This window comes from Pogona vitticeps, chromosome 1, assembly GCF_051106095.1.
Source record: "Pogona vitticeps strain Pit_001003342236 chromosome 1, PviZW2.1, whole genome shotgun sequence".
NCBI lineage: Eukaryota > Metazoa > Chordata > Lepidosauria > Squamata > Agamidae > Pogona > Pogona vitticeps.
Window position 1 is genome coordinate 342,068,843 of NC_135783.1, and position 25,364 is coordinate 342,094,206.

At 42.4% G+C, this 25,364-nt stretch overlaps 1 protein-coding gene across 1 annotated transcript in view; it reads left to right on the forward strand.

The window, feature by feature from the left end:
* Window positions 1–25,364, forward strand: part of LOC110083574 (60 kDa lysophospholipase) — an 87,442-nt gene that overhangs the window by 56,690 nt on the left and 5,388 nt on the right. The window contains exons 10-14 of the mRNA XM_072986731.2: window positions 2,254–2,373; window positions 3,436–3,531; window positions 5,031–5,194; window positions 11,047–11,133; window positions 24,679–24,778. Coding sequence (XP_072842832.1) covers window positions 2,254–2,373; window positions 3,436–3,531; window positions 5,031–5,194; window positions 11,047–11,133; window positions 24,679–24,778 — 567 coding nt within the window. The remainder of the gene's footprint in view (window positions 1–2,253; window positions 2,374–3,435; window positions 3,532–5,030; window positions 5,195–11,046; window positions 11,134–24,678; window positions 24,779–25,364) is intronic.

Genomic DNA, 25,364 nt, shown 5'->3' on the forward strand with positions numbered 1-25,364 from the left:
CTGAAGGTTGTTCTTCCTAACGTTTGACCAATCTCTGTGGCCGACATCTTCAGAGGACAGCACTCTGTGCTCTGGTGTAGTTGGCTTGGGAGTGGAGTATTTATGGCTGTGAGATAGGCTTTTGTCCTATTCAGGAGATGGGTGATTAGTGTGTCTTGTTGTGGGTGTATTGTTGTGGTAAGGAGAAGAGATTATCTGAAGATGCCGGCCAAAGAGACTGGCAAAATGTTAGGAAGAACAGCCTTCAGGACACGGCCAAAGAGCCCGAAAAACCCACAACAACCATTAGATCCCGGCCGTGAAAGCCTTCGCGAATACATAACTTAATAGCTTTACTTGTTGTTGAATTTTTTTCTGTTATTTGTTGTGTTTATTCTATGATTCCTTTGTGGGGAACAGCCTAAAACAGTAAGAAAATGGGCTAAAATTTGCAAAACAAATTTGCTCAAAACACTCTCCCCAAAACAATTTTTGTTTTTGTTTTAGCCACAATAGAAATAACAAGTAAACTGTACTTGTTGCAAATACAAATCCAGTTGCTAGTCCAAGTTAGAGTAAATCCACTGAAACCCAACACTAATTCATTGGGTCTAATTTAAGTAGGATCAGCAAATGGATTTTGGTCTGTGACTTTAATGGTTATTAAATTATTTTGCAGAAGAGAGGGTATCATGCCCTCACTACTCCCAAAAGTAATGGTGAAGTATTTATTTATAAAATATGACTTCCAGGTTCTGAGCTGGATCCAACAGAATTCTGTCTAAGTAACCCGGCTCTAAATTTGATAAGAAATTGACTGTACTTTTATCACATTGTGAGTCTAGAGTTCTCTGCTGATTTTTCTGCTGCATTTAAGAATGAACTTTTCCGTGCCATGTTCTCACTGGGGAAAGGAGGAAGCCTCAGATACTCCCAGTGTCAGGCTTTGTTACATAGCCAATAGTGGAGGAAGCAGAAAATATTTTGTTTTACATTGGTGTTATGTGCAATCAAGTTGCCGCCAACTTATGGCAGCCCTATGAATGAGCAATGTCCAAAATGCCTCGTCCTCAACAGCCCTGCTCAGTTCTTATAGACTGAAACTGCAACTTCCTTTGGGGAGTCAGTCCATCTCATATTGGGTCTTTCTCTTTCCTGCTGCCTTCTACCTTTCCCAGTATTATTGTCTTTTCCTTCTCATGATGTGGCCAAAGTAGGACAGCATCAGTTTTTTTTTTGCCTCCAGAGATAGTTCAGGCTTAATTTGATGTAGGACACAATTTTCCATCTTTCTGGCAATCCATGCTATCCACAAAGCTCCCCTCCAGCAACATACTTAGAATGAATCAATTTTTTGTATTCTCGGAAGGATTTCATGGCCGGGATCTGATGGTTGCTGTGGATTTTTCGGGCTCTTTGGCCATGTTCTGAACACGGCCAAAGAGCCCGAAAACCCCACAACAACAATCAATTGCCAGTTTTCTTTACCGTGTAGCTTTCGCACCCATACATGGTGATTGGAAACACAAGGGTATGGATGACCTTGGTCATGGTCTCCAATGACACATCCTTTCACATTCCATTTTACACATACAGTGGTGCCTCGCACAGCGAGGTTAATCCGTTCCGGATTAACCCTCGCTGTGTGAAAACATCGCTGAGCGGGACAGAAAAGCCCATTCCAAAAGGCTCCTTTACTCACCATTCAGCGATGTTCCTCTATGGCCGGCAGCCATTTTCGCGCCCTCCCCTCGCTTAACGAGGGTGCGAAAATGCTGCGTGCGGCCATTTTGCGGCTTCTGGCGGCCATTTTGTAGCCACCGAACAGCTGATCGGCGGGTCGCAAAGCGAAGATCGGTAAGCGAACCGCTTACCAACCTTCGCTCTGCGATTTTCGGCCATAGGGGCCATCGGTATGCGATCGCATTTGCGATCGCAAAAACGTCCTCGTAGAGCGAATTTATCGCTCTACGGGGCGCTTGTTGTGTGAGGCACCACTGTACTTTTATACTCTTGTTTACTGCATTATCCCATTAACACAAGCAGTCATTCTTCCTGGAGGATTCTATGGACTGGAATCCTAAAACACAACTTAATCAAGCTGTGCGCTTTCTACAGATGGAATTATCTTAGAACCGCAGAGCTGGAAGGGACCCTATGGGTCATTGAGTCCAGCTCCTGTCCAGGAGGCACAAGTGGGGACACCTAGATGCAGTGTCAGCCTTACATTCCATTACTCATATCTTACTTATTTATAACTTCTTCCCTTTTTAGATGCTGAGTGAGAATCTGAGAGGAGAGATGACTGTTCTTCCCATCAGAACCCCCATCACCCTCAAAGATAGCAGGTTTATTCAAGAGATTACAAAATACCTGTTAATCAGCTGCAAGGAGGTACTTGTTCAAATGCGACTTGTTTTTGCAGAAAGCCCATTGCAAAAGATAAAGAGTTGCATCCAGCTGTGTTTGTCTGCCGGCAGAATAGGTGCTGCTGGTGAAACTGATTCTCTGCAGACACCTGCATGATGCCCAGAGTTGCTCCAGAGAGCTAGAGGCTGTGAAGGGAAGTTAAAAAAAAAACGCAATGCATGAAAGCGGTCTACCGTCAGGACTTTGGATGTAATCCAGATTTTAAAGTAGCAAAAAGGAGAGGTGAAAATACAGTACCTGGCGTGTCTGTGTCATTTTTGTATGTGAATCCATAAGGACAAAATGGGGTTTTGCTACTTCTATTAGCAATTTCAAACTAATTCATGTATTTTATTTACTTTTTTTTTTTAAAGAACACTATCAGACCACTCAATAAAATGTAAAATATTGTCTAAATAAATACATCTGAACATTGCCATAATAATACAAATACAGAATTGGAAAGCTGCAGAACAAGCATCCCAAATAATTAAAGTGTGCTGCTTATATACCGCCTCATAGTGTTTAAAACACTCTCTGGGCTGTTTACAATTCAGTTTTGCAGATTGCACACACACACACCCCGCCCCGGAAGCTATATACTCAATTTGCCTTCCTCAGAAGGATGGAAGGATGAATCAACCTCAGTCTGGCTACCCGAACCTGTAGGGATCAAACTCCAATCATGAGCAGAGTCTTGACTGCAGTACTGCAGTTTATCCACTTCACCATGAGGCTCCTTCACATAATTCATGCAAGTCAATCAGGCTGTATGAAAGCAGGATTGAAAAGAAGACTGGGAAACATACATATATAGAACTATTTGGAAGTTGAATCATGGCAACTAGACTTCTTTCTTATTAGGCGGAAATGTTTCACTACTCATCCAAATAGCTTCTTCAGTCTGAGGAGAGTCGGTAGGACACCCCTGATAGATCCTCCACGTTGGTTTCACTTCCCCTTGGTCTGAATGACTGAGAATATTCACAAATACATAGATACAGTTTTATTTTTTACCGCTGAACTTTTGTTTCTCTACCTTTTCAGGAACTCGCAGCTGTTAGAGATGCCTTGACTCCTCTTTTGGCTTGTGTGGCAGCCAAAAATGGCGATTTGGATGCCCTTGAAGCTTTGCAGAGTATGGTAAGCTGATTAGAAAGAATCCAGAAGGGACAGCCAGTTAGACAGCTCCAAATCACTGCTAACTTTAGTATTTTAGCCAAACAGCTCAATCATCATTGTTGTCCCAGATCATCATCGTCGTCATCATCATCATCATCATCATCATCATCATCATCATCATCATCATCATCATCATCATCATCATCATCATCATCATCATCATTATTATTATTATTATTATTATTATTATTATTATTATTATTATTATTATTATTATTATTATTATTATTATTATTATTATTATTATTATTATTATTATTATTTCCTTGTGTGACCTAATGACCTCCACTCCGTCTTAAGACTATTAAAACTGCACACTGAAGACTTTTTGCCTCATTCTTCCTTATCTTCCAATGGACACATTCTCCTTGGAAAAAAAAAGTTCTGTTGAATCCAAAAACTTGCTCACCACTTCGCAATGCTGTTGTTTGTCTTCATAAAGTCATGACCCTCCTGTTCCTTTTTTTATTTCACCTGGGATTCTTGTTGTTATCAGAAATTGTGTTAATTGATAAAGACATCTCTGCCATGGAAGGCATAGCATTGAGGAGAGCAGGATCATGGACTTTTGACTGTCACTTATTAGTAATACATAAGCAAAATTAGGTGGAAGCATTTTCTTTCAACAAAATCCTTCTTCCAACAGAAGGTAGTCTAAGATCCACTCTATGTATATTGAAGTTTGGAGGTATGCAATTCACTCATGAGTAGAGATGGGGTATTTATATATGAATACCCCTGCACAGCTGGGCGTAATGAGGGTCCGGCCCCATTCATGTGTCCACTGCTGCCGCCACTCTCCCTTCCAATTGCTCTGGAGCTCACGGTTGGCTATCTGCTCGTCAGCCTGGAAGGAAGACTTGTCTTCCCTCCTTCTGCCAGGAGTGGATAGTCAAATGTGAGCTCTGGAGCGATTGGAAGGGAGAGCAGAGCCAGCGGCAGCAGTGGACAGGTGAGTGGACAGTTGCATGAGTGGATCCTCATGATGTCCAGCTGTGCGGGGGTACGAATACGAATATCTCCATCTCTACTCATCAGTTCTCCTCCACATATCCGTATCAGGCCTAATAAGGATGGAGTGTTTCTGACTGATCATTTTTACTTGTTTGAACTGCCCAAAAAGCAGCATCATGGGAGTGTTATCCATTAATCTTAGACATCATTTAAAAAAAAAAAATACGGGGCTGCAGGAAGTGCTCCTTTAGCTGTACAGGGCCCAAGTTCCAATAAACTGTAAATCAATATGGCCAGGTTAGATCAGATTAGATTAGGCCTCCTTCAGTCTCGAGATACGAGGGTCACGTGCTCTGAATAGAAGACTTGGAACAGCGTCTAGTGTGGCTGAGAAGGCCAATTTGAGAGTGACCATCTCTTCCACACTGATCAGTGGTCAGGTTAATCAAGCTTTTATTAGATGTTTGAATTAAAAAAAATGCTTCTTTTCAACAAACTCATCCTAGGGTGGAAATCTGAGCGCTGGAGATTATGATGGTCGCACTCCTCTTCACGCTGCATGCTCCGAGGGCCGTCTGGAGGTAGTGAAACATCTATTGGAGTCTGGTGCAACTGTATATGCAAAAGACCGAATGGGAGCAACACCGCTGTTGAACGCTATCAAGTTCAGGTATTTTGCTTTTAAAATACAATTTATATCTAGCTCCTTGGAAGATGAATAAAACTGCTGAACTATCAAAAGGCAGTTCTGTTTTGTATAGTGTCCGGGAGAGATTTTGGCCTGGCTGGGGTTGTGAGCACAAAGCATGAAAAACTTTTGTTGTTGTTCTTTGGCAAGACTTTCTGGTGCAGAACTTCATATAACTCTAGTCCTGGAGATGCATCAGATGTCTGTGAACTATGTACGATATATATACGTGGTGTGTGTGTGTGTGTAAAATATAACATGCAGAAACGGTCTTTTCTGTCCCAGTTGAATCAGTTTTTTATTTTTCCTAGAGGAAGACTCCTGACTGTTGTATAATGTAAATATGGTTTATAGTCGTGCCCCGCTTAATGATTACCCCGCATTACGATGAATCAGCTTCACGGCGATGTTTTTGTGATCGCAATTGCGATGGTAAAACGATGTTTTAAATGTTTTTTTTTCGCTTTGCGAAGATTGGTTCCCTGCTTCAGGAACCGATTCTTCGCATTACGACAATCAAAGCAGCTGATTGCTGGGTTTTCAAAATGGCCACCGGGTGCTCAAAATGGCTCCCTGCTGTGCTTAGGGATGGATTTCTCGCTATAAAGGCACTGAAAATGGCCCCGTATGGAGGATCTTCACTAGATGGTGAGTTTTTATCCCATTGGAATGCATTAACCGGGTTTTAATGCATTTCAATGGGTTTTTTATTTTCACTTTACGACGTTTTCGCTCTACAGCGATTTCACTGGAACGAATTAACGTCGTTAAGCGAGGCACCACTGTATTTGACTACAACTTGCATCAGAACTAAATTTTAATACTTGTTACATTCCTGAAAAGTTGTCTAGACTAGAGCACTGTCCCTGCCATCTGGCATCCTATAGATTTTTTGGGTTACAAGTATCACTGTCCATTTTCATCATGGTAGCTGTGCTGGCTGTGGGTCATGAGAGCTCTCGTCCAGGTCTAGAAATTGCATGTTGCAGAAGGCTGATCCAAAGCAGGAGTGGGCAGGTTTTCACTCTCCAGATGCTGTGCTATACCTCCCTGTCATTCCTCACCATGGACTGACTATACTGACTAGAGCTGAGGGAAGTTACAGTCCAGCAACCTCTGATGGAACACAGGTTGTCCATCCCGGTCTTTGGGTTATTAAGAAAATATTCCAGCCATATATAGTAGCACGTGGATTTCTGCTCTTTAGTGTCATGTCCAAACTATTAGCGTTCAAATTTTTCAAAGACATTCACAGACGTGGAGAAGCATTTGAAGTATTGCAGAAGCCTCTCTGAAAAACTCAAAACCTGGAAGTGACCCATCTCTTCTGATTTTCATAGCAAACAGCCCATTGCTCATGGTCTATTCTTTCCCATGAGCCCTAACATCTATTTCCCCCTCTCCTCTTACCTCTGCGTTGGTTCAACTGTTGACTTCATTGTCCTCCTCACAGTTCTTGTCACAAAGCTCCAAATGTTGCATACACACATACTCACACTCACACACTTTTGTACAAGAGTCTTGTTACTAAAAATAAGTATGTGCACACAGATTTCTTTTAGTATATCAAGACAGTTACTTTATGGAAGAAATTTACAAACATGCTGATAATAGCTCACATTGTAGGCTAGCTAACCTTATCAGTGTTAACTGCACTTGTTGGTTCATCTAATTCCCTTTTCTCCCAATCTATAGGATTCCAATCAAGCAGATCTTTCTTCCTAAGATTTGGGCCTTTTTGGTTATTCTGACTGGGTCTCCACAGCTTTGGATTTGGATTTTGCCCTGTGCATAGATCACTAAGTCACTTGGCAGACAACCTGAATAGTTGCTATGACAGCTGAGGGCCAAATGAGCCTTTCAGCTACAGGCCGGGCAGGCGAGATTCCCTTGAAATTCTCTAAGACACGTTAAACTTGCTGCTGAACGAGGTGGCGCTTCTCCAGCATGCTACTCTGTGAGATGTCCATGCAAGCGGCAATGTGTGTTTTAACCACGCCTAGCGACTGCCTGAGGAATTTCACATGAGTTTGTTCTTCAGATTCTTTTGCTTTACCACTCCCAGGAGAAACTCCTCCTGGGATGCTTGATCTTTTTAAAGCCCCGAAAGGAGAGCTGGAAGAGGAGCAGGAGGAGATGGAGGGCTGCTTGGGTTCAGCCTTATGCTGTTGTCAGGTTGAGAGGATCAGCTAAATCCTTTGTCAGCTCATAGAGGCTTTAATGATCGCTTCAGGCCTGTTCTGCTAACAGACTTCACTCTAAGCTTAAGGTGGAATTGGATGATTTAATATAGGCAGAAAGAAATAGATATTACTGCCCCAGGGGCTACACACGAAAAGAACTGAGAACCTCAAGTTCCCTAACTATTAGTGTTTAGAGATATATTATTTGTGGTACCGGAGGGAAAAAGTTATACTTATACTAACTAGCCACTTTTTTTCTACTACTCCCATGTTTGTTCCATGCCCTTTTCACACATTCCAAAACCTGCAGCCATCATCCATTCTGTGGGTGGGTGGAATTCCATAGTTTATCTATTCACTGAAAGCATAGCTGATAGTCAAGGATGATGCTGATTAAAGTTAAAAAAAAAACTGGAGATCACCAAGGCGACCGATGGTTGCTTCCTCCCGAAGCAAGAGTACATTATACAAGCATATCTTGAACATTTCTTTCTGTCTAGTGGAGGATATAGGGCTTACTCTAGAATGTCCTGCTTTATCTTGTGATCTCTAAGATCAAGTACTTGACTAAATGAAATGATCGGATTTTGACTTGGTGTGAATGAATGGATTTATGTATTTCAGAAAAAGCAGGATAGGCAAAATGTACCATAATTGAAGTACCATATCTGTCACAAAATACAGTGGTGCCTCGCTTAACGAGCGCACCATTTAACGACGAATCCACATAGTGATCTATTTTTTCAGATCGCTAATGCGATTGCATTGTGATGTTTTCAATGGCAAAACATCGCATTGCGATGATCGGTAAACGTTTCGCTTACCGATCTTTGCATTGCGATGTTTTTTAAACATCTGATCGGCGGATCCAAAATGGCCTCCGGACACCCAAAATGGCCGCCACAACCATTTTCGCGCCATGCCCTCACCGAGGGCGTGAAAATGGCGGTGCTATGGAGGAACTTCGCTGAACGGTGAGTTTGGGGCCCCATAGGAACCCGTTTAGCGATGTTTTTGCATAGCGACGATTAATTCGGAACGGATTAACGTCGCTATGCGGGGCACCACTGTATATAGTAGTATATCATCAGCATCAAGATGTGTCCAAGAATACGTACAACATGTGCATTATCCAGCTGGTTTCCCACAGTCTTTTATTCTAAAAAAAATCAAGTTGGAAAGATTGGAATAATTAATTATAAATGAGTGATGTTATTTCTTTGTGTACATGTGTTTTGGTGCATATGTTTTAAGGCCATGGAGAGAAGCCATCTCTTGTCCTGACTCTTGGTAGTCGTTGTCCTCTTGCTCTTTCTCATGTATTATGCAGCCCCTCCAGCTTTTGAAGTGTGCTAGGTATAAAAAGGCTAATTCATTGTTTCCCACAGGAGAACTGAATAGCCAAAAGAATGAAGTCATTCAAGTCTAGGAGGGAGTGACTTCTGCATTTCTTTAAAAGTGGGAAATGCAGTTGTGCCCCTCTCCATTCCTGAAAAACCTCATTCATATTTTTAACCATTGCAAGTGGCCTCATGAAAACCCATTTAAAACATGTGTGGGATGAGAACTGGGGAAAATGACTTTTTTGGATTACAGCTTCCCAGTCCCTCAATCATCTTAAGAGCTGGTCCTGCTTACTGGGAGATTCCAAAATGTTCTGACCTATGGCCAGAATTAAAGGTGTCTCCTGTCAGCATTTGGAACACTTCAGACTGTTCATAGCGCAATAACATATAATGTTACAATTTAGAATATTCCAAGAAGGGTTACAACTCTGCATAGAGCACATGCTTTACATGTAGATAATTCCTGGTCTAATTTCCATTGCTAACCACTTCTGAGTACTCTTCACCTGGAAAACCCTGAAAAGGGTCACCATAAGTCAGAATTGACATGATGGTACATGTCAAGCCATGGAAGGCAGCCCATCTAGGAGAAGGAAAACTCCAATTTCAAACCTCCACTGCCTTGTGGTTATATCCACTCATGGAAAAGGCTTCAGGAGTTAACCTCGAGGCAAAATCCGGAGCTGGAGTCCTGAAGGCAGCATGTGTCGTTCTGCCAACTCCTGCGACATTGCTGGAACCAGTTGTATTGGCTCTTGCCTTTCCATTGGACCATTTCAGCAATGTGGAGAGGGGGGATCTGCTGCTTGGGTAACAGCCTATCCTCCATATTACCTTACCCGGGCCTCATGCTCTGGAGAGGACACTCCTCGATTCAGAGCATGTTACCATAGTCTCTCGAGACTGAAGGATGCCTATGCTACATGATGATGATGATGATGATGATGATGATGATGATGATGATGATGATGATGATTACTCCCTAGTGGATAGAAGCTTAAGAATATGGGTCATGAGCTACATTTGTTTTTCACAGCCCCGTAGCTATTCCCCCTCCAAAATTGGCTAAACCAGTCAACACCCAAGTTGCTTACACTCTTCTCCAAACGCTTATTGATATAAATGCTAGTGCTGAACAATGGATTAAAAAGTAAATACAGCACTTGCTACCTCCAGAGAGGGAGAAGAATGTCCTTAATGCTGTGCTGTGTGTCCCAAGGAACACTTGTGATGAAATATTTGAGATAATGAGCAAACATGTGAAGCCTATAATTGCAGGAGCAGCTAATAATACATCTCTGCTGATGGAACAAAGGGTTTGAGCAATCTTCTTTCCCCCTCTCTCTCCTGGCAGAAGGGAAATTGCCCGGATAGCAAGACTTAACATATATTTTCTGCTGATTAAAAGAAGCAAAACAATGACAAACAGACAAACAAAAACTTTATGAAAAGTCTTGTTCTTAATATGCGGTAATGTTCTGTCTTAATCCTATCTTCCAGTCTGTATGTCAAAACATACACCATCCACCTAGTTTGGAAATGCTTCCAGCTGAGCTGAAATTAGATGCCATCAGCTATCACACTGACAACAGATTGGCACAGTGGGAGGCAACTTGGGACTGAAATATATACAGTGGTGCCTTGCTTTATGATTGCCCCGCATTATGACGAATCCGCTTTACGATGATCTTTTTGCGATCGCAATTGCGATCGCAAAACAATGGTCTAAATGGGGGAATATTGCTTTGCAATGATCGGTTCCCTGCTTCGGGAACCGATTCTTCGCAAAACGATGTTTTTTAAACAGCTGATTGGCAGTTTCAAAATGGCCACCAGGTAATTAAAATGGCTCCCTGCTGTGTTTAGGGACGGATTCCTTGCTATACAGGCAGCGAAAATGGCCGCTGTATGGGGGATCTTCGCTGGACGGTGAGTTTTTACCCCATTGGAACGCATTGAACGGGTTTCAATGCATTTAAGTGGGGTTTTTATTTTTGCTTTACGATGTTTTCACTTAACAGCGATTTTCCTGGAACAGATTATCGTCGTTAAGCGAGGCACCACTGTATTGAGTTGACCACAGACTCATTTAGGCTTGATATCTAGACATTGACACAAATGCTTCCTGTGTTATGTTCTTCATCACAAGTGATTTAGAGGTGTTCCTCTATCAGGTAAAAAAAAATCAGTGCAGGAAGTGGCTCTCTGACCCATTTTATCTAAGGGACGTTCCTGTCTTAGGTATACTACCGAAGTTTCTGCTGAGACATGAGAATAAAATTTCCCTCTTCCCTCTTTCTTAAAGGCACCACAGTGTGATATCCTTGCTTCGCACCACTGGAGCTCACCTTTCTAGCCAAGAACTTGGGAATGTTGGAACAGAACTCTGTAGGTAAGAAATCCTTTTTGTTTCTTTGAGGGTTTTGCTGGGGTGGCATACCTTTGGCACTCTGGATTTTTTGGACTTCAACTCCCAGTATCCACAGCCTCTAATGCCTATGATGAACTGCTACAGGGCTCAGTGGTTTAGGTATCTGGCTGTGGAGCCAGAGGTTGAGAGTTCAGTTCCCCACTGGGCCTCCTTGAAAGGGGCTGGAGTCAATGATCCATGGGACCCCTTCCAGCTCTGCAGTTCTAAGAATAAGAATATGGGTAAGAATAAAGGACTATGGGGTAATAGTTTGTAGTGCCAACACGTCACTTTGTTTCTGCGCACTCATCTGGTGTATACTGGGATGATGTGATTGTATGCAACGACTTCTGCAACATTACATGTTGAGGGTCCTGGAAAAAGCCCATTCACACAATCACTTACCCTTGAGGCCATTAAGTTTGGAGCCAACTTGTGGAGTATGTTTCTCTTTCCCATTGCATACCTGTGGCAGTTGAATGGTTAAAGATAGCTTCTAACACTGATTAATTCAAGATATTGGATCATTGTCTTCACCAGCAATATTCTTAAAGGCGAAATACCTAGCAAGCATTCACCTTATGAACCTTGTTATATTTTTGAGATACAGTATACCTGGTGAAGCTTCTATTAGTGTTCCAGTAGCAGAAATTGAGAGAATATCTTTGAACATGATTTTCTTTTGTGTGTTCTAACCACTGATTCTGCATAAGAACGTTAATATAGGCTTCTCCCTCTTGTTTGACAAGCTTGGAATCTGCTTTGTTAAGACTTAGCTGTCAAGATTATTAAGAGGAGCAGCTAAAAAAACCCTTATATTCTTTTGTGAGTAAACTGACCCCACACTTAGCCTCTTCTGCCCTCTGAAAAACCTGTTTAACTGGCTAGCCTTAGAGAATGAAGCTTTGAACAGCAACTAGAAAAATAAATGTATCATCATGATGCAATTTGTACCAAGTTTTTTCTTGTTAGCTAGGAATGGATTTCCAGTTCCTGTATATCTGCTGGTTATGATAATATGGGAGTTGTAGCTTTTAAAGAAAGAACAGTGTTTCCAGGATTTTAAAGCATGGGTGGAAAATACTTTAGGATAATTGTCTACAGTAGCCATTCTCATCCCTCCCCCCCTTTTTTGCCATGGCCATAAACACAATATGAAAGAAATATAGGCAGAATCAAGACTGAGTAAGTTGCATAAAAACCATATAAAGGTGCTGTATGAAGAACTGTTTCTAGTCTGTGGCCCCCTTCTAGTGTGCCAGGGAATCCCTGGGGCCATATTCCACCCCCTCCTTGAAAATAACTCATCTATACTGTACAGTGGGGTCTTGACTTGAGAACTTAATCCGTATTGGAAGGCGGGTCTCAAGTCAAAAAGTCTGTAGGTCAAGTTTCCATTGACCTACAGTGCATTGAAAACCGATTAATCCCGTAACAGGCCGTTTTTGTTCCATTTTGGTTTTTTCCTGGTCTGTAAGTCAAATCTGAGTCTGCAAGTCAAACCTAAATTTTGCGGCCAGAGAAGTCTGTAACTCAAAAAGTCTGTAAGTCAAGCCGTCTGTAAGTCAAGAGTCCACTGTAGTATCTTTCTTCCTCAGAGGTGGGATGTAAGCAAAGGAACTGTATCATATGTTAAGGTGGGAATATGTCTTCTGAGAAACTGTGATTCATCTGTAGCTTAAGCAGGGAGCAAGCCTTTTTCATGAAGGATGTCTATTGTCCCCCAATAGTGGGAGAGGAAGGTAGAGCACATGGGCATCACCTGCTTACAGAGATGGGAGAAGTTACATTTTTTTGGACCACAGTCCATAGAAAACTCAAGCTGACATGATGGATGAGGTATCCTGGGACCTTTAGTCTTAAAAAAGAGGAAATACAGTGGTGCCTCGCTTTACGATTTCCCCACATTGTGACGAAACCGCATTACGACGATCTTTTTGCGATCGCAAAAGCTGATCGATGGTTTCAAAATGGCCACCGCGTAAATAAAATGGCTCCCCGCTGTTTTCTGGGATGGATTCCTCGCTGCACAGGCACCGAAAATGGCCGCCCTATGGAGGATCTTCGCTGGATGGTGAGTTTCCAGCCCATTGGAACACATTGAAGGGGTTTCAATGCGTTTCAATGGGCTTTTTATTTTCGCATTACGACGTTTTCATTCTACAGCGATTTTGCTGGAATGAATTAACGTCGTAATGCGAGGCACCACTGTATTGTATTTATAACTTTTGCCAACTGGCAAAGTTCAGGTTTGCTTACTTGCCCAGTTATTTTAACAGCCCACTGCTGGGATACAGTGTACACTGGCTCTCCATTTTTCTAACATTATCTGGGGGGGAGGGGTGTCATGATGCAGGAAAACAAAATTATAGCAGGAATACAGCAATCCATTAAAAAACACACCTCTCCAGGATCTTATTCGGCTAAAGATTCTATTTGATTGACATTTCTCATACAGTAACTAGTAAAAAAGTCAAATGAGCCACGACCTGTTCATATTTGGTTGCCCCTCCAGAAAGAAGGATTGGGGGGGTTTGAGGGGGGAGCAGGAGCATGAACCAAATGCCCATTTTTCGTTCTCGCTTTGCTTTCTCTCCTCTGTACCAAAAGACCAGTTAATGAAATCCAAGGATGTTTTCCTTCAAGTCTGTTATCATAGCTTATCTCTCTGCTAAAATGCTGTTCTATTCTGATCGAAGCTGTCGAGAGAAATTATGATTTTGACAGAACTCTGACCATACCTCTAAATGCCTGATTATCTTTCCAGTGAAATAAAATATGGAGTGGGTTTTTTATTATCTTAATCTGTCATCTGTCCTGGCAGTTACAGAGTCTGCATAAATTTTTTTTAAAAAATGGCACAGGAAAGCTGCCAAACTGGGATGATATCCTTGAAGGTGCTGCAGGCAGAATTATCTTCCCCTCCTGCCAAATCACTATTCTGCTTATCAAGGTTCTTCACCAGCAGAGAAGCATCATCTTTTCCCTATCTAGGTGACACTTTTCAGCTATAAACATCTCAATCTCCTAGAGTAGCTTAGGGTGCTTTTTGCAAGGAGTTAAGGTAGAAAGATATGCAAAGATACAGTACCAGGGAAATGATAAAGACGTGTCACATTGCCTCTTTGGTGGCTTATCCTCTTAGGATGGTCCTGTGCAATATGTGACCAAGTACAGAACCAGAACTTGGAAAATGTTAAAGCCAGCAAGTTAAAGTTAGTTCAACAATTAGCCTATCAACCTTAATCATTTTAACAAACAATATAGAGATAGACATGAGCGCAAACCGCCACCGGTTTGGTGATTCGTGCTGGTTCGTATTGATCAAACAGGTGTTTGATGCTTCTCAGCCCCACCTCCTCCAGCGGGCATCCACATAGGGGCGGTGCCTGGAGGAGGCGGGACAAAGAATCCTGGGTGCTGTCTATGAGTGGGTGCCTGCTGGAGGAGGCGGGGCTGGGAAGCACCAAACATTTGTTGGGCCAATAAATGAACTGGCAGAAACAGCCAAACTGGCAGTTCATGCCCATCTCTATACAGAATGCATTCTTTATGTTGATTATTCATAACTTCATGTTAATAACTTGGTAGATGGTTGTTAGTTGACTGGATAGCTCAGTGGTATCTAGCTATGGAGCTAGAATTTGGGAGTTCAACTCCCCTCTGTGCCTCCTGTGAATACAGCCAGCCAGTGGGGCTACTCCAGAAGAAGGAAACAGAATTGACTTGACATTGTTGTTGCTGTTATTTTGTCATTTTAATTTTTTTAAAAAGTCAACCAGAAGCATAGAATCATAGAATAATTGAGTGGGAAGGGGCCTAAAAGGCCATCAAATCAATTCCCCTACTCACTGCAGGAACCCAAATCTGACAGATGATTGTCCAGTTTTATTTTGAATGCCTCTAGCGTTGGAACGCTCATCACCTCCTGTGGTAATTGGTTCCATTGTCATACTGCTGTAACAGTTTTCTTCCCCTTATATTCAACCTAAATCTGGCTTCTTGTAGCTTCAGACCATTATTATTTGTTCTGCACTCTGGGATGATTGAGAATAGATCCTGCCCATCTCTGTATGACTACTTTTCAAGTGCTATCAGATCTCCCTCCAATCTTCTCAAGGCTAAGCATACCCAGTTTAAAGTTACTACTACTACTACTACTGCTGCTGCTGCTGCTGCTGCTGCTACTACTGCTATTGCTATTGCTACTGCTGCTACTGACAACAACAAATCCAACCTCACCATAAGAAAGTGAGCTGGCACAGATTGATACAGTTGTTAAAATTAGAACCAATTGCAGGCAACAGATCACTTATTAAAATATTCATTCCAAGGTCTGGAAACTACAAGCTATGTGTATGGCTACAAGTACAGTTCACTTCTTTTTCAATTCTAAATGGGTAGAGAAATTTTGTTACTGAGTCTCTAAGGACTGATAGGCTGTTTGGCTTGGCAGGTCACTGGCTTGGCAGGCCTACCTTGGATTTTCCAGAAATACTCCACAGGTCATGCAGTCCATATGTGTGTACTTCATAACATCTTGTTTTTTTAGGCTGCAGACAAATGAGAGATATTTCAAGCAGATTTTGGAGGCTTCTGGATGAAGCATTTCAAAACTCTGGAAAAACTGAGCTGATACAGATGACAGTGACTGTTTCTCCCGAACAACCTGGACTAATTTAGTATGTTGCCCCTTTCTTCCCATGCCAGTGGAGTCTTGCATGGGTAGTTTCCCTGGCTCCAACCATCTTAGTGTCTTCCTTCCTTCCTTCCTTCCTTCCTTCCTTCCTTCCTTCCTTCCTTCCTTCCTTCCTTCCTTCCTTCCTTCCTTCCTACCTACCTACCTACCTACCTACCTACCTACCTACCTACCTACCTACCTACCTACCTACCTACCTACCTACCTACCTACCTATGGGGAAGTAAAATAGAAGCTTCCCCAAACTAAATTTAAGTACTGTACCTGAGATGAAAGACGTTTGCGTGGAAGAAAATTTCCTCTGAGGTTTTTAGGGGCTGATTTATACTTCTGCTGACATGTCTATGCTATCTGTATAGAATGTATAAAAGGGAGAGATACGTCTCCGAGCATTCACAGAATATGTGCTGCATAGGGCTATAATGGTCTCATCTCCCTACCTTCATGATATATTTGCAGACATACAACTCTCCATTCACCTTCCCCAATCTGTTGACCTCCACACATTTTGGACTACAACCCCCAGCAGCCCCAGCTAACATGACAAGTAGTCAGGACCATAGAACCTGGCATCTAAAATATGTAGAGGACACCAGGTTGGGGGAACCTGTCTTGAGTGAATAGGTATTAAAACACAATATCCTTGTAAAGAGGGGAATTGACTCCCAGAGTTCTCGAAGGAGATTCTCTTCCAGAGGAGCTGCTGTCCTTCAGCCCAAGTGATGTTGTTTAGTCATTAAGTCGTGTCCGACTCTTTGTGACCCCATGGACCAGAGAATGCCAGGCCCCCCTGTCTTCCACTCCCTCCCAAAGTTGGGTCAAATTAATGTTGGTAGCTTCGGTGACACTGTCCTACCATCTCATCTTCTGTCGTCCCCTTCTCCTCTTGCCCTCACACTTTCCCAACATACGGGTCTTTTCCAGGGAGTCTTCTCTTCTCATGAGATGGCCAAAGTACTGGAGCTGCAGCTTCAGGATCTGTCCTTCCAGTGTGCACTCAGGGTTGATTTCCTTCAAAATGGATAGGTTTGTTCTCTTTGCAGTCCAGGGGATTCTCAAGAGCCTCATCCAGCACCATAATTCAAAAGCATCGATTCTTCCGCGGCCAGCCTTCTTTATGGTCCAGCTCTCACTTCCATACATCACTATTGGAAAAACCATAGCTTTGACTATGTGGACCTTTGTCCGCATAGTCAAAGCTATAGTTTTGCACAATGCAAGACTATAGCATTGCACCAATAGTAATAATTGTATGCCATCAAGCTAATTCTGAGTTCTGGCAAGCTTTCATAGGGTTTTCCAGCTGTACAACTACTCAGAAGTGGTTTACTGCTCCCTTCTGAGGGTACTCTGGCACCAAGTAGTTTGGCCAAGGCCGTAAAGGTGGGCTCTTCTCCTAGAAGCCAAACAGAGGAATCAGACTACTGACCCCTCACTCCCAACTTGGTGAGCTACCCAGCAAGCTGAGTTTAGCTCTACACATAAAAACAGAAAGAGCTTCCACGGAGGTCCAGGGTCCTCCCTCTGTTTTTACACACCCAGTAAAATAAATATCAGATTCTGAATTGCTTTAGCTGCTTCTTAGCTACTTCTTATAGCAGACCACCAACTGTGGTTGAAAATGAGCATTAGCCTATTAAGTTAGCTAGGTAAACAATCCATGATTTGCTTTTGGCCTGTTTAGGATTTGTTAAACAATGGACTAAGCAAATATGTACTTGGCTAATTTTAAACCATGGCTCCTGTTTGCGCATAAATATAATTTAGGTATCCAGAAAAATGAAGCCAAATCCTGACTTACTCCTTGTGGTGAAGAGGGGCAGTGTGTCAAACTCAGGCTTCACTCAGGCTCCAGTCCGCTCCTGGTGATATTCATGAACCCTCTTTACAGATTTATTATAGTATTAGCCTTTGTAAATTAGAGTCGACTTTCTCAGACATATGAGCCATTGGCAGATAATATTACATATATGTGCATACAGAGAAACAATGGGACCAAAGGACAATGAAAGGCCAAAAGTACAGCTTATCACAGTTCTGTAGAGAGTTTATAAAATGTAGATCTTGTTATGGGAGGGCAGTACTTAGAGCCTGTTTTGCGTAACGGGTGTGTGTGGCCAATACCCTCTTTGCATATTCCTATTATTCTAACCAGCTGTTCCAGCTGACCATCAAATCAGAATGAAGCAACGAAGAAAGTAGTTCATAAGGACTGTACTGAGGATTAAGATGTATGTATTATCTATTTTAGGGATGTGGTGGCGCTGTGGGTTAAACCGCAGAAGCCTCTGTGCTGCAGGGTCAGAAGACCTGCAGTCGTCAGATCGAATCCACACGACGGAGTGAGCCCCCATCGCTTGCCCCAGCTCCTGATAACCTAGCAGTTTGAGAGCATGCAAATGCGAGTAGATAAATAGGTACCACCTCAGTGGGAAGATAACGGCATTCCGTGTTTAGTCACGCTTGCCACGGGAACTGTCTTCCAACAAACTCTGGCTCTATGGCTTGCAAACGGGGATGAGCACCGCGCCCTAGAGTCGGACACGACTGGACTAAATGTCAAGGGGAACCTTTACCTTATTATCTATTTTAGATTGTATTAACTACTCTAGGCTCATGGTTTGATGTACAAGTGATTCTTTTCACTGTGCCACACAAATCCAAACCACACGGTATTAATAATTTGCCACCTAGGTGTTGAGTTTTCAATAGCACCCTCTTCTGTTGCATCTGCACCTGTTGAACCAATGTTCTTGTGCTTCTGTTACAGGCTGATACTTAAGTATGGGAAGTAGGTTAAAAACATTAAAGTGTTTTTCTGAATGGATCAAAAAGTCCCTGAAACCGTCAGCAGTTTCTTAATCTGTGTGCAATGTAAAAGAGGTTTCCTGACCCTTTCACTCTTTTCTCTTGCCGCTGTGTTCTTTCTGTCAGCCAAATCTGAAAGAATTATTTGTCTTTTGCCATGTTTGCCCTGAAATAAAATCCTTAGAAGATCCACATGAACACAGCTTCGCCAGCTCCCTTCTCAGCCTCTCACTTAAGGCTGTTTCAGTGACAACTATGTGAAATTCAGTCAAAGACTTTATTCATTAGAGGCACTTATGAAATCTTTCAACATATTACTAATCTTGTGTATATCTAAGATGGTGGAAAGGACATAATTAGTGATGCATCTGATGAAAGAGTTTAAGTAAATCTCCTGAATCATTACGAGGGAAAGGGCTGGAATCTGAAAGGCAATTTTCCCATGCCAGAAACATCATTAGCCCAATATATGAACCGTGAGGAGAATGGTTTGGTTAAATAAATGACTTGTGCTAATTCATTCCATTCTTTTTAGTGGCAATGTCTTTATTTGCTAGGAATGAGGAGCGTATTCCACCATATAGTGAGCTTAGCTGTGAACATTTCCATCTTTTCCTTGGGGAAACCTCTTTATAAAAATGCCAGAAATAATCATAAAAATGGCAGTAAAATTGTTAAAAATTGACATGCTGCAGGATTAGAGGGTCAGAACAGGATTCTTTCCTACATGTCCTTTTTGAAACAAAATGACAGGCAAAAATCTGTCTCTGTGTATAGGATGGCTGTAGATTTAGACTCAGCTCACCTATTTGCTTTTGAGGAAAGAATGACCTCATAAGAGTGTCTTACCTCATTTTGACAGGTGAAAGGCAATTATTTAAGAAGGACCCCATACGTAAGGAGCCTCAGTTTCAGCATCTGTCCTTCCAGTGAGCACTGAAACTAGGAACTCTTAAGTGCAAACTATGTGTAGCCTTTTTTTTATTGATGACCACTCTGTATTTAGTGAGCAATGAACTATTTGGAAACCATTTTGCAAAAGATTCCCATCAGCCCATCTAGTTTATTCAGGGTCTGTTTTGAGGTCCATGTTTTGTTGCTCGTCATGTAAGAATGGAGAAGAGCTTTTAACAGCTTTATCTGCCACATTGTTATGATGCAGAACAGTGGGGAGCCACAAATGTCCTTCTGCAGATCTGACCAACATGGTGAGTTTATGACGTTGGTTGTGTTTCTTAATTAGGTCAGTCTCACACAAACATCTTGGCCCATCTTCATCTCCGGACTTGTTCCAACTGGAGCGTTCCACAGCCTTCCAGTGTTTACCCCTCCCACAGAGATACAAATACTGCACTGACACTTAAAAGACTGAGAATTGGCTTCAGAGGCCTGGAGGGCAAGAAATTGTGTCCTACAAGAGTGACTCCTTAAGTTTCTTTAGGAATCTGGAATGTTTCCTTTGACATTTTACCTGCTTCTGTGTCTGCATGGTGGGCTAGAGATGAAAGTGGTTCAAAATGCAAAATCATAGATTATTTTCTTTTAATAAATGGATCCCTGTTTTACCATATTTATTCTCTCCTTTCCCCCAAGGAGCTGGGCCCAGGGCATAAGTGACTTTATTCTATTTTATCCCCAAAACAAAACTAAGCTGGTAGCCCAAAGGTTTATCTACTTCAAGAATTATACTAGTAACATTAAATACGGAGTAATAAATATTTGACATCTGAATAGTACTTCTGAGAGTTCAAAGCATTCCGTAGCCATCTAACTCAACAGCACAGCAGATGAGGATTGTTCTCTTCATGTTGCTTCAGACAGCCTTCCTGTACTTGGCGCCTTCTAGATTTGTTGGTCTCTGCAACTGTCATCATTCCCATGCTGGCTAAGATTTAAAGAAGCTGCAGTCTAACACATCAGGATAGGCCCAAGCTGAAAAAACAACAACTGGCATGGGGGAAACAGAATGACTTGCCCGAAAACACTTAAAGGCTTCATGGCAAAGGCAAAATTTCAGCTTTGGGCTTCTTGATTTGTAGATCTGTCTCAGGCGATGCAGTTGAATCCTATGTATGTAGGACTCAGAAGTAAGTCCCATTGTGTTGAATCCACTTGGAATTAACTTATGTATAAGATTCTAATCATATCCTCATTCTGATGCCTGACAGTTCCCTGTAACATAATTCTGGCTCTGTCTAAAATATTACATTTAGAAGAACTTTTTCCAGCTACTGTAAAGAAGTAAAATTGGTAGAGAAGGTAGAGGCAAGCCTTGAGGTCACCTGCTAAGCTTGGCAAGAGAGCAGAGAGTTAAACCGAGTTTTCGTGCTCTTAGCTGAGCACTCCAACCAACACACCATGGATTCCTTTCTCTTGCTATCTGTGCAAAAATAGGTATCCTAGTGAGCTTTAAAAAAACTCCAGCAAAACCCTGCTAGTTTAAAAAAGTTAGTGGAAATGCTCTTGTGGTTGGCATCTTTCAGAAGGTTGACTTTGGCAGGTGGAGGATAGCTGCTCAGCTGTTTTATAGCAGTCTTGAAATAAAAAACACCAATAAAAAGTATATGTGGCAGGTAGCTCTTCAGATCTTATTTGGGTCCTGACTTTTATAGTGAAAGCTTTCAGTGAAATGGAGCAATCTGAATGTCGGATATCCCATTCAAGCTGCATTTTATGGGATCAACCTTGTGTTGTGAAATATGAAACTGCCTGTGCTTTTCCCCCTTTGGTTATGGGCACACCCACTGGGTGAAACTAAGCTGTCGAAAGCTTCTGCTCATACGCCCTTGTTAATTTATGCGACTGGTTCATCAAGCAGTATTGCCTGCTCAGTTGTTAGGAGCTTTTGTAATCTTGTCCTGCTCTTCCTGGCAACCTTTCCAAGCCTCTTGTGTGCCTCCCTGTTTGGCAACTTTTTGTGGTTGATGCAGTGTTGCGGTGAATAATATTATGATCAGGGGGTGCAGGATGCAGATGTTTCCTAGGCTCTCTTATGGTGCTAAAGGTTCAGAGGAGTTCGTGGGCCCAGCTATACCCTCAGCAGAAACCAGTGTTAAACTCCACAATTTCAGGTTGTAGGAGTGAAGGTTCATATAGTCCAGGGGTGGGCAGTTAATTTCTATAGGGGGGCCACATGAAAAATCTGAACTGTGTTTGGGGGCCGAACAAACTTTACTTAAAAATAAAATGAAACAGTGATGTTATGATTGTTTTTATTTTAAACTTGTTAATCTTCACAAATACTAAAGAGGTTTTTTGCAGTATGTTAAAGATAAGCAACTGATCAACTTCATACAAAAAGCTATAAATGGTTTTTTTTATGTTCAAAACTGTCTGCGGGCCGGACAGCAGTGGCTCGTGGGCCATATGTGGCCCTCGGGCCGCACTTTGCCCAGGTCTGATATAGTTCCTTAGGAAAAAGGTTCTCTGAACTGTCACAAATTTACATATTAGATGAATGAGGTCAGTTTAGCTTTCACTTCATGAAAGTTTGCTGTAGGGCTGGTCCCTACCCCACCTCCACTGACAGGGTATTCACCAAACCACCCTCCTCCATTTACAGCCTGTAATATATATTCCAGGCAAAGCATGACCTCTTGGTTATGCTGATTGTAGATGATGGCAGTCTTGAACAAAGACAGATGCAATAGGAGGTGAATGAGATTGAGGCAAAATGGTTAATTGGTATAAGATGGTTGATGGTTAAAGGTATAAGAGTGTTGGCTTGAGTATGGGAAAGCTTACTTCAATAGTGGACAACAGAAGACCAGTTGTTTCCTACCTTGGGTCCCCAGATGTCCTTAGACTAAAACTTCCAGAAGACTTCACCACTAGCTGTGCTGACCAGGATTTCTGGGAGTTGTAGTCCAAGAACATCACCTTCCCGCATTGGCTGTCCCAGCTGGACTACTGGGAGTTGTAAGCCAAAAACTTCTAGAGGACCACAGTTGTTCAAGTGCATTTTCGTGAGATCTACATGTGAAAGACAGAGAGAATGAGAGAGAAAGATCCTGCTTGTTTATTGCAGTGTAGTAGACTCAAGTTTAGGTGTCTGAGAGAGTTGACGTTGATGGCATGTTTCATGTTGAATGGCTGACTGTGCTGGCTTGTGACCCAAGCAGAGGGTGCCTCATCCCCAGAATTTCAAGGTGAGCTCCCATCTCCTCATCCAGGCAGTGCGCCATATCTCTAAGCTGAAGCGAACAAAAGAGATTTGGAGGATAGGTGCAAGAGCGGTAACTGGGATGGCAGGGAGACATTCTAAGAATTTCACTTTGGGATGTTGCCAACTTGGCAGCGTCCAAGGCTTTTGCCACACCCCTTCTCTCCGACACCAGTGTTACAACCAATGGGATACATTTATTTTCTGCAATAATCTTCACTTATTTCCTCTCTTCACTTTCACTGCCACAAACTTTTATCTGCCCCTGTGGGTTCGTGTGTATCTGCCCCTTCACCGAGGCCCTTATAACATCCTTCATCCAGCCAGCTCTCCAGAGATTGGACTGATCATTAGACATGGGCATGAACTGCCAAACTGGTGGTTCAGGCCAGTTCGTTTAGCAACCAAGCAAGTGTTTGGAGCTTCTGAGCACTCATAGGAAGCCCCCTGGCTTCCCTGCCCTGCCTCCTCCAGGCACTGCCTCTGAGAGAGCGCCTGCCAGAGGAGGTAGGGCTGGGAAGCAGCAAACACCTGTTCAAGTACAAACTGACACAAACCACTGAAATAGTGGATCCTGCCCATCTCTACTTAGCACCACTCAGTTTGAAAAGAACAAATAAAGTTCTGTTAAAATAACAGTGTTTAGAAAATGTTTACTCCTAGACTTTCAATTCATTCAGCACAGTCCTTCACTCTGTCTCCTACCTCTTGCCCTATCTCTCGAGTTGCTCTCTCTCACTTCTATCTTGGATCTCAAACTTCCCAACCCCATATTTCTATACCGGACTCATTCACACACTCCCTCCTTAACTAGTTCCTTTACCAGCCAGTCAGAACCGTTCTTATGAACATCTCGTGCTCCTCTCTCACCCCTATGTGTATTTACCAGACTGATGTATTTCAAACAATACAGACACCATCACAATACATTTAAATATAACCAGGCATCATAGCCTTTCTCTCTACATCTTATCTTTATTACCTCAAATACATCCTTGTTTCATTCTCTCCCTCATATCTTAGAGTGAAAGCCAGACTGCCCTCAAGAGAGACAGCTAACCCCACTGTCTTAAGTGCAGGGGAAACAAAAGAAAAGGAACTGGTACATCCATGGAAGTCCAGATTATAAATGAGAGACGAAGTCTCAGGACGTAGAAAATAGAATCAAGTTCTTTATTCTGTATTCTTTAAATAGGTAGTTAAAAAGCGCGGACTCAACATGTTCCAGTGAAGTCTTCACCTGTTACAACTATTTACAACAGCCGCCTAGAGTGGTCTGTTGATCAGATAGGCGGGATATAAAATAAATAAATAAATAAATAAATATTTATGAAGTATGAAAGCTAAGGCAGTTTTATGCCCATTATGCAGATAAGCACTTTTTAAAGGAAGCCCAGCTCTTTCACAGTACAGGACAGTACATATTACAAGAGTCCTATCTTTTGTATATGTAGTGTTAACATGTCCTGCTCTGAACACAAAGTAAGAGATTAGAGGAATTATATCTGGCTGGATAGCTCAGTGAACTGGTCTGCAGAGGGATTCAGTTTCCTACTATGCTTCCATGTCAACTGCAGTTGGCCGGATAGCTCAGTGGTTTAGATATCTGGCTGGAGAGCCAGAGTTTGGGAATTCCATTCCCTACTGTGTCTTCTGTGAGTAGAGCCAGCCTGTGTGGCCTTGGGCAAGCTACGTAGTCCCAGGATGCTCCCAGAAGAACGGAAGGGTCAACCACTTCTGAGTATTCACTACCTGGAAAGGGTCTGAAGAGTTGACTGGACAGCACACAATTATTATTCTTAGAGGAATTATATGCTTCATCTGATAAGACATATGTATAAAATGTTCTCTTTTGCAGTCTTGCTTTTAATGGAGATGTTGAGGGACTAAGAGCGTGGCATCTGGCTGGTGTGGATATGAACCAACCGGCTTATGATGGGAGTAATCCATCTAATGTGGTAAGTGTGACTACTGTCGTATGTCAGATGGATCTCTGGTTCAATAGAAGCATTGCATATCTACCCAAAGGTAAATTTCCATGACAACTCATTTTCTAGAAGGGCTTTTTCAGAGACTATATTGAAAAATTGAGAGGCCCTTTGGGGCTTTGGAGGACCTAAAACACAGTCAGAGTCACTCTTCTTTGTTCATTTGTTGGATACCCTGCTTTTCTTCCAGTGCAGGACCCCCCCCCCACTGCCCTCAAAAATGTAGGGTGTGTGTGAATCCCAAGCCATGTGAGGCTATTTCAGTCTTCATGCCGATGTTTCAAAGACCCTAGAACAGTGGTCCCCAACCTTGGGCCTGCAGATGTTCCTGGACTACAACTCCCAGAAGCCTTCACCACCACCTCTCCTGGCCAGGATTTCTGGGAGCTGAAGTCCAAGAACATTTGGAGGCCCAAGGTTGGGGACCACTGCCCTAGAACATGAGCGGTGAACCTCTGACATTCTAAGGTTATTGTTGTTGTTTTTAACCACAACTTCCACAAGCCTTTTATGATGGCAACATAGACTGGGAATTCTGAAGGTTATCATTCAAATA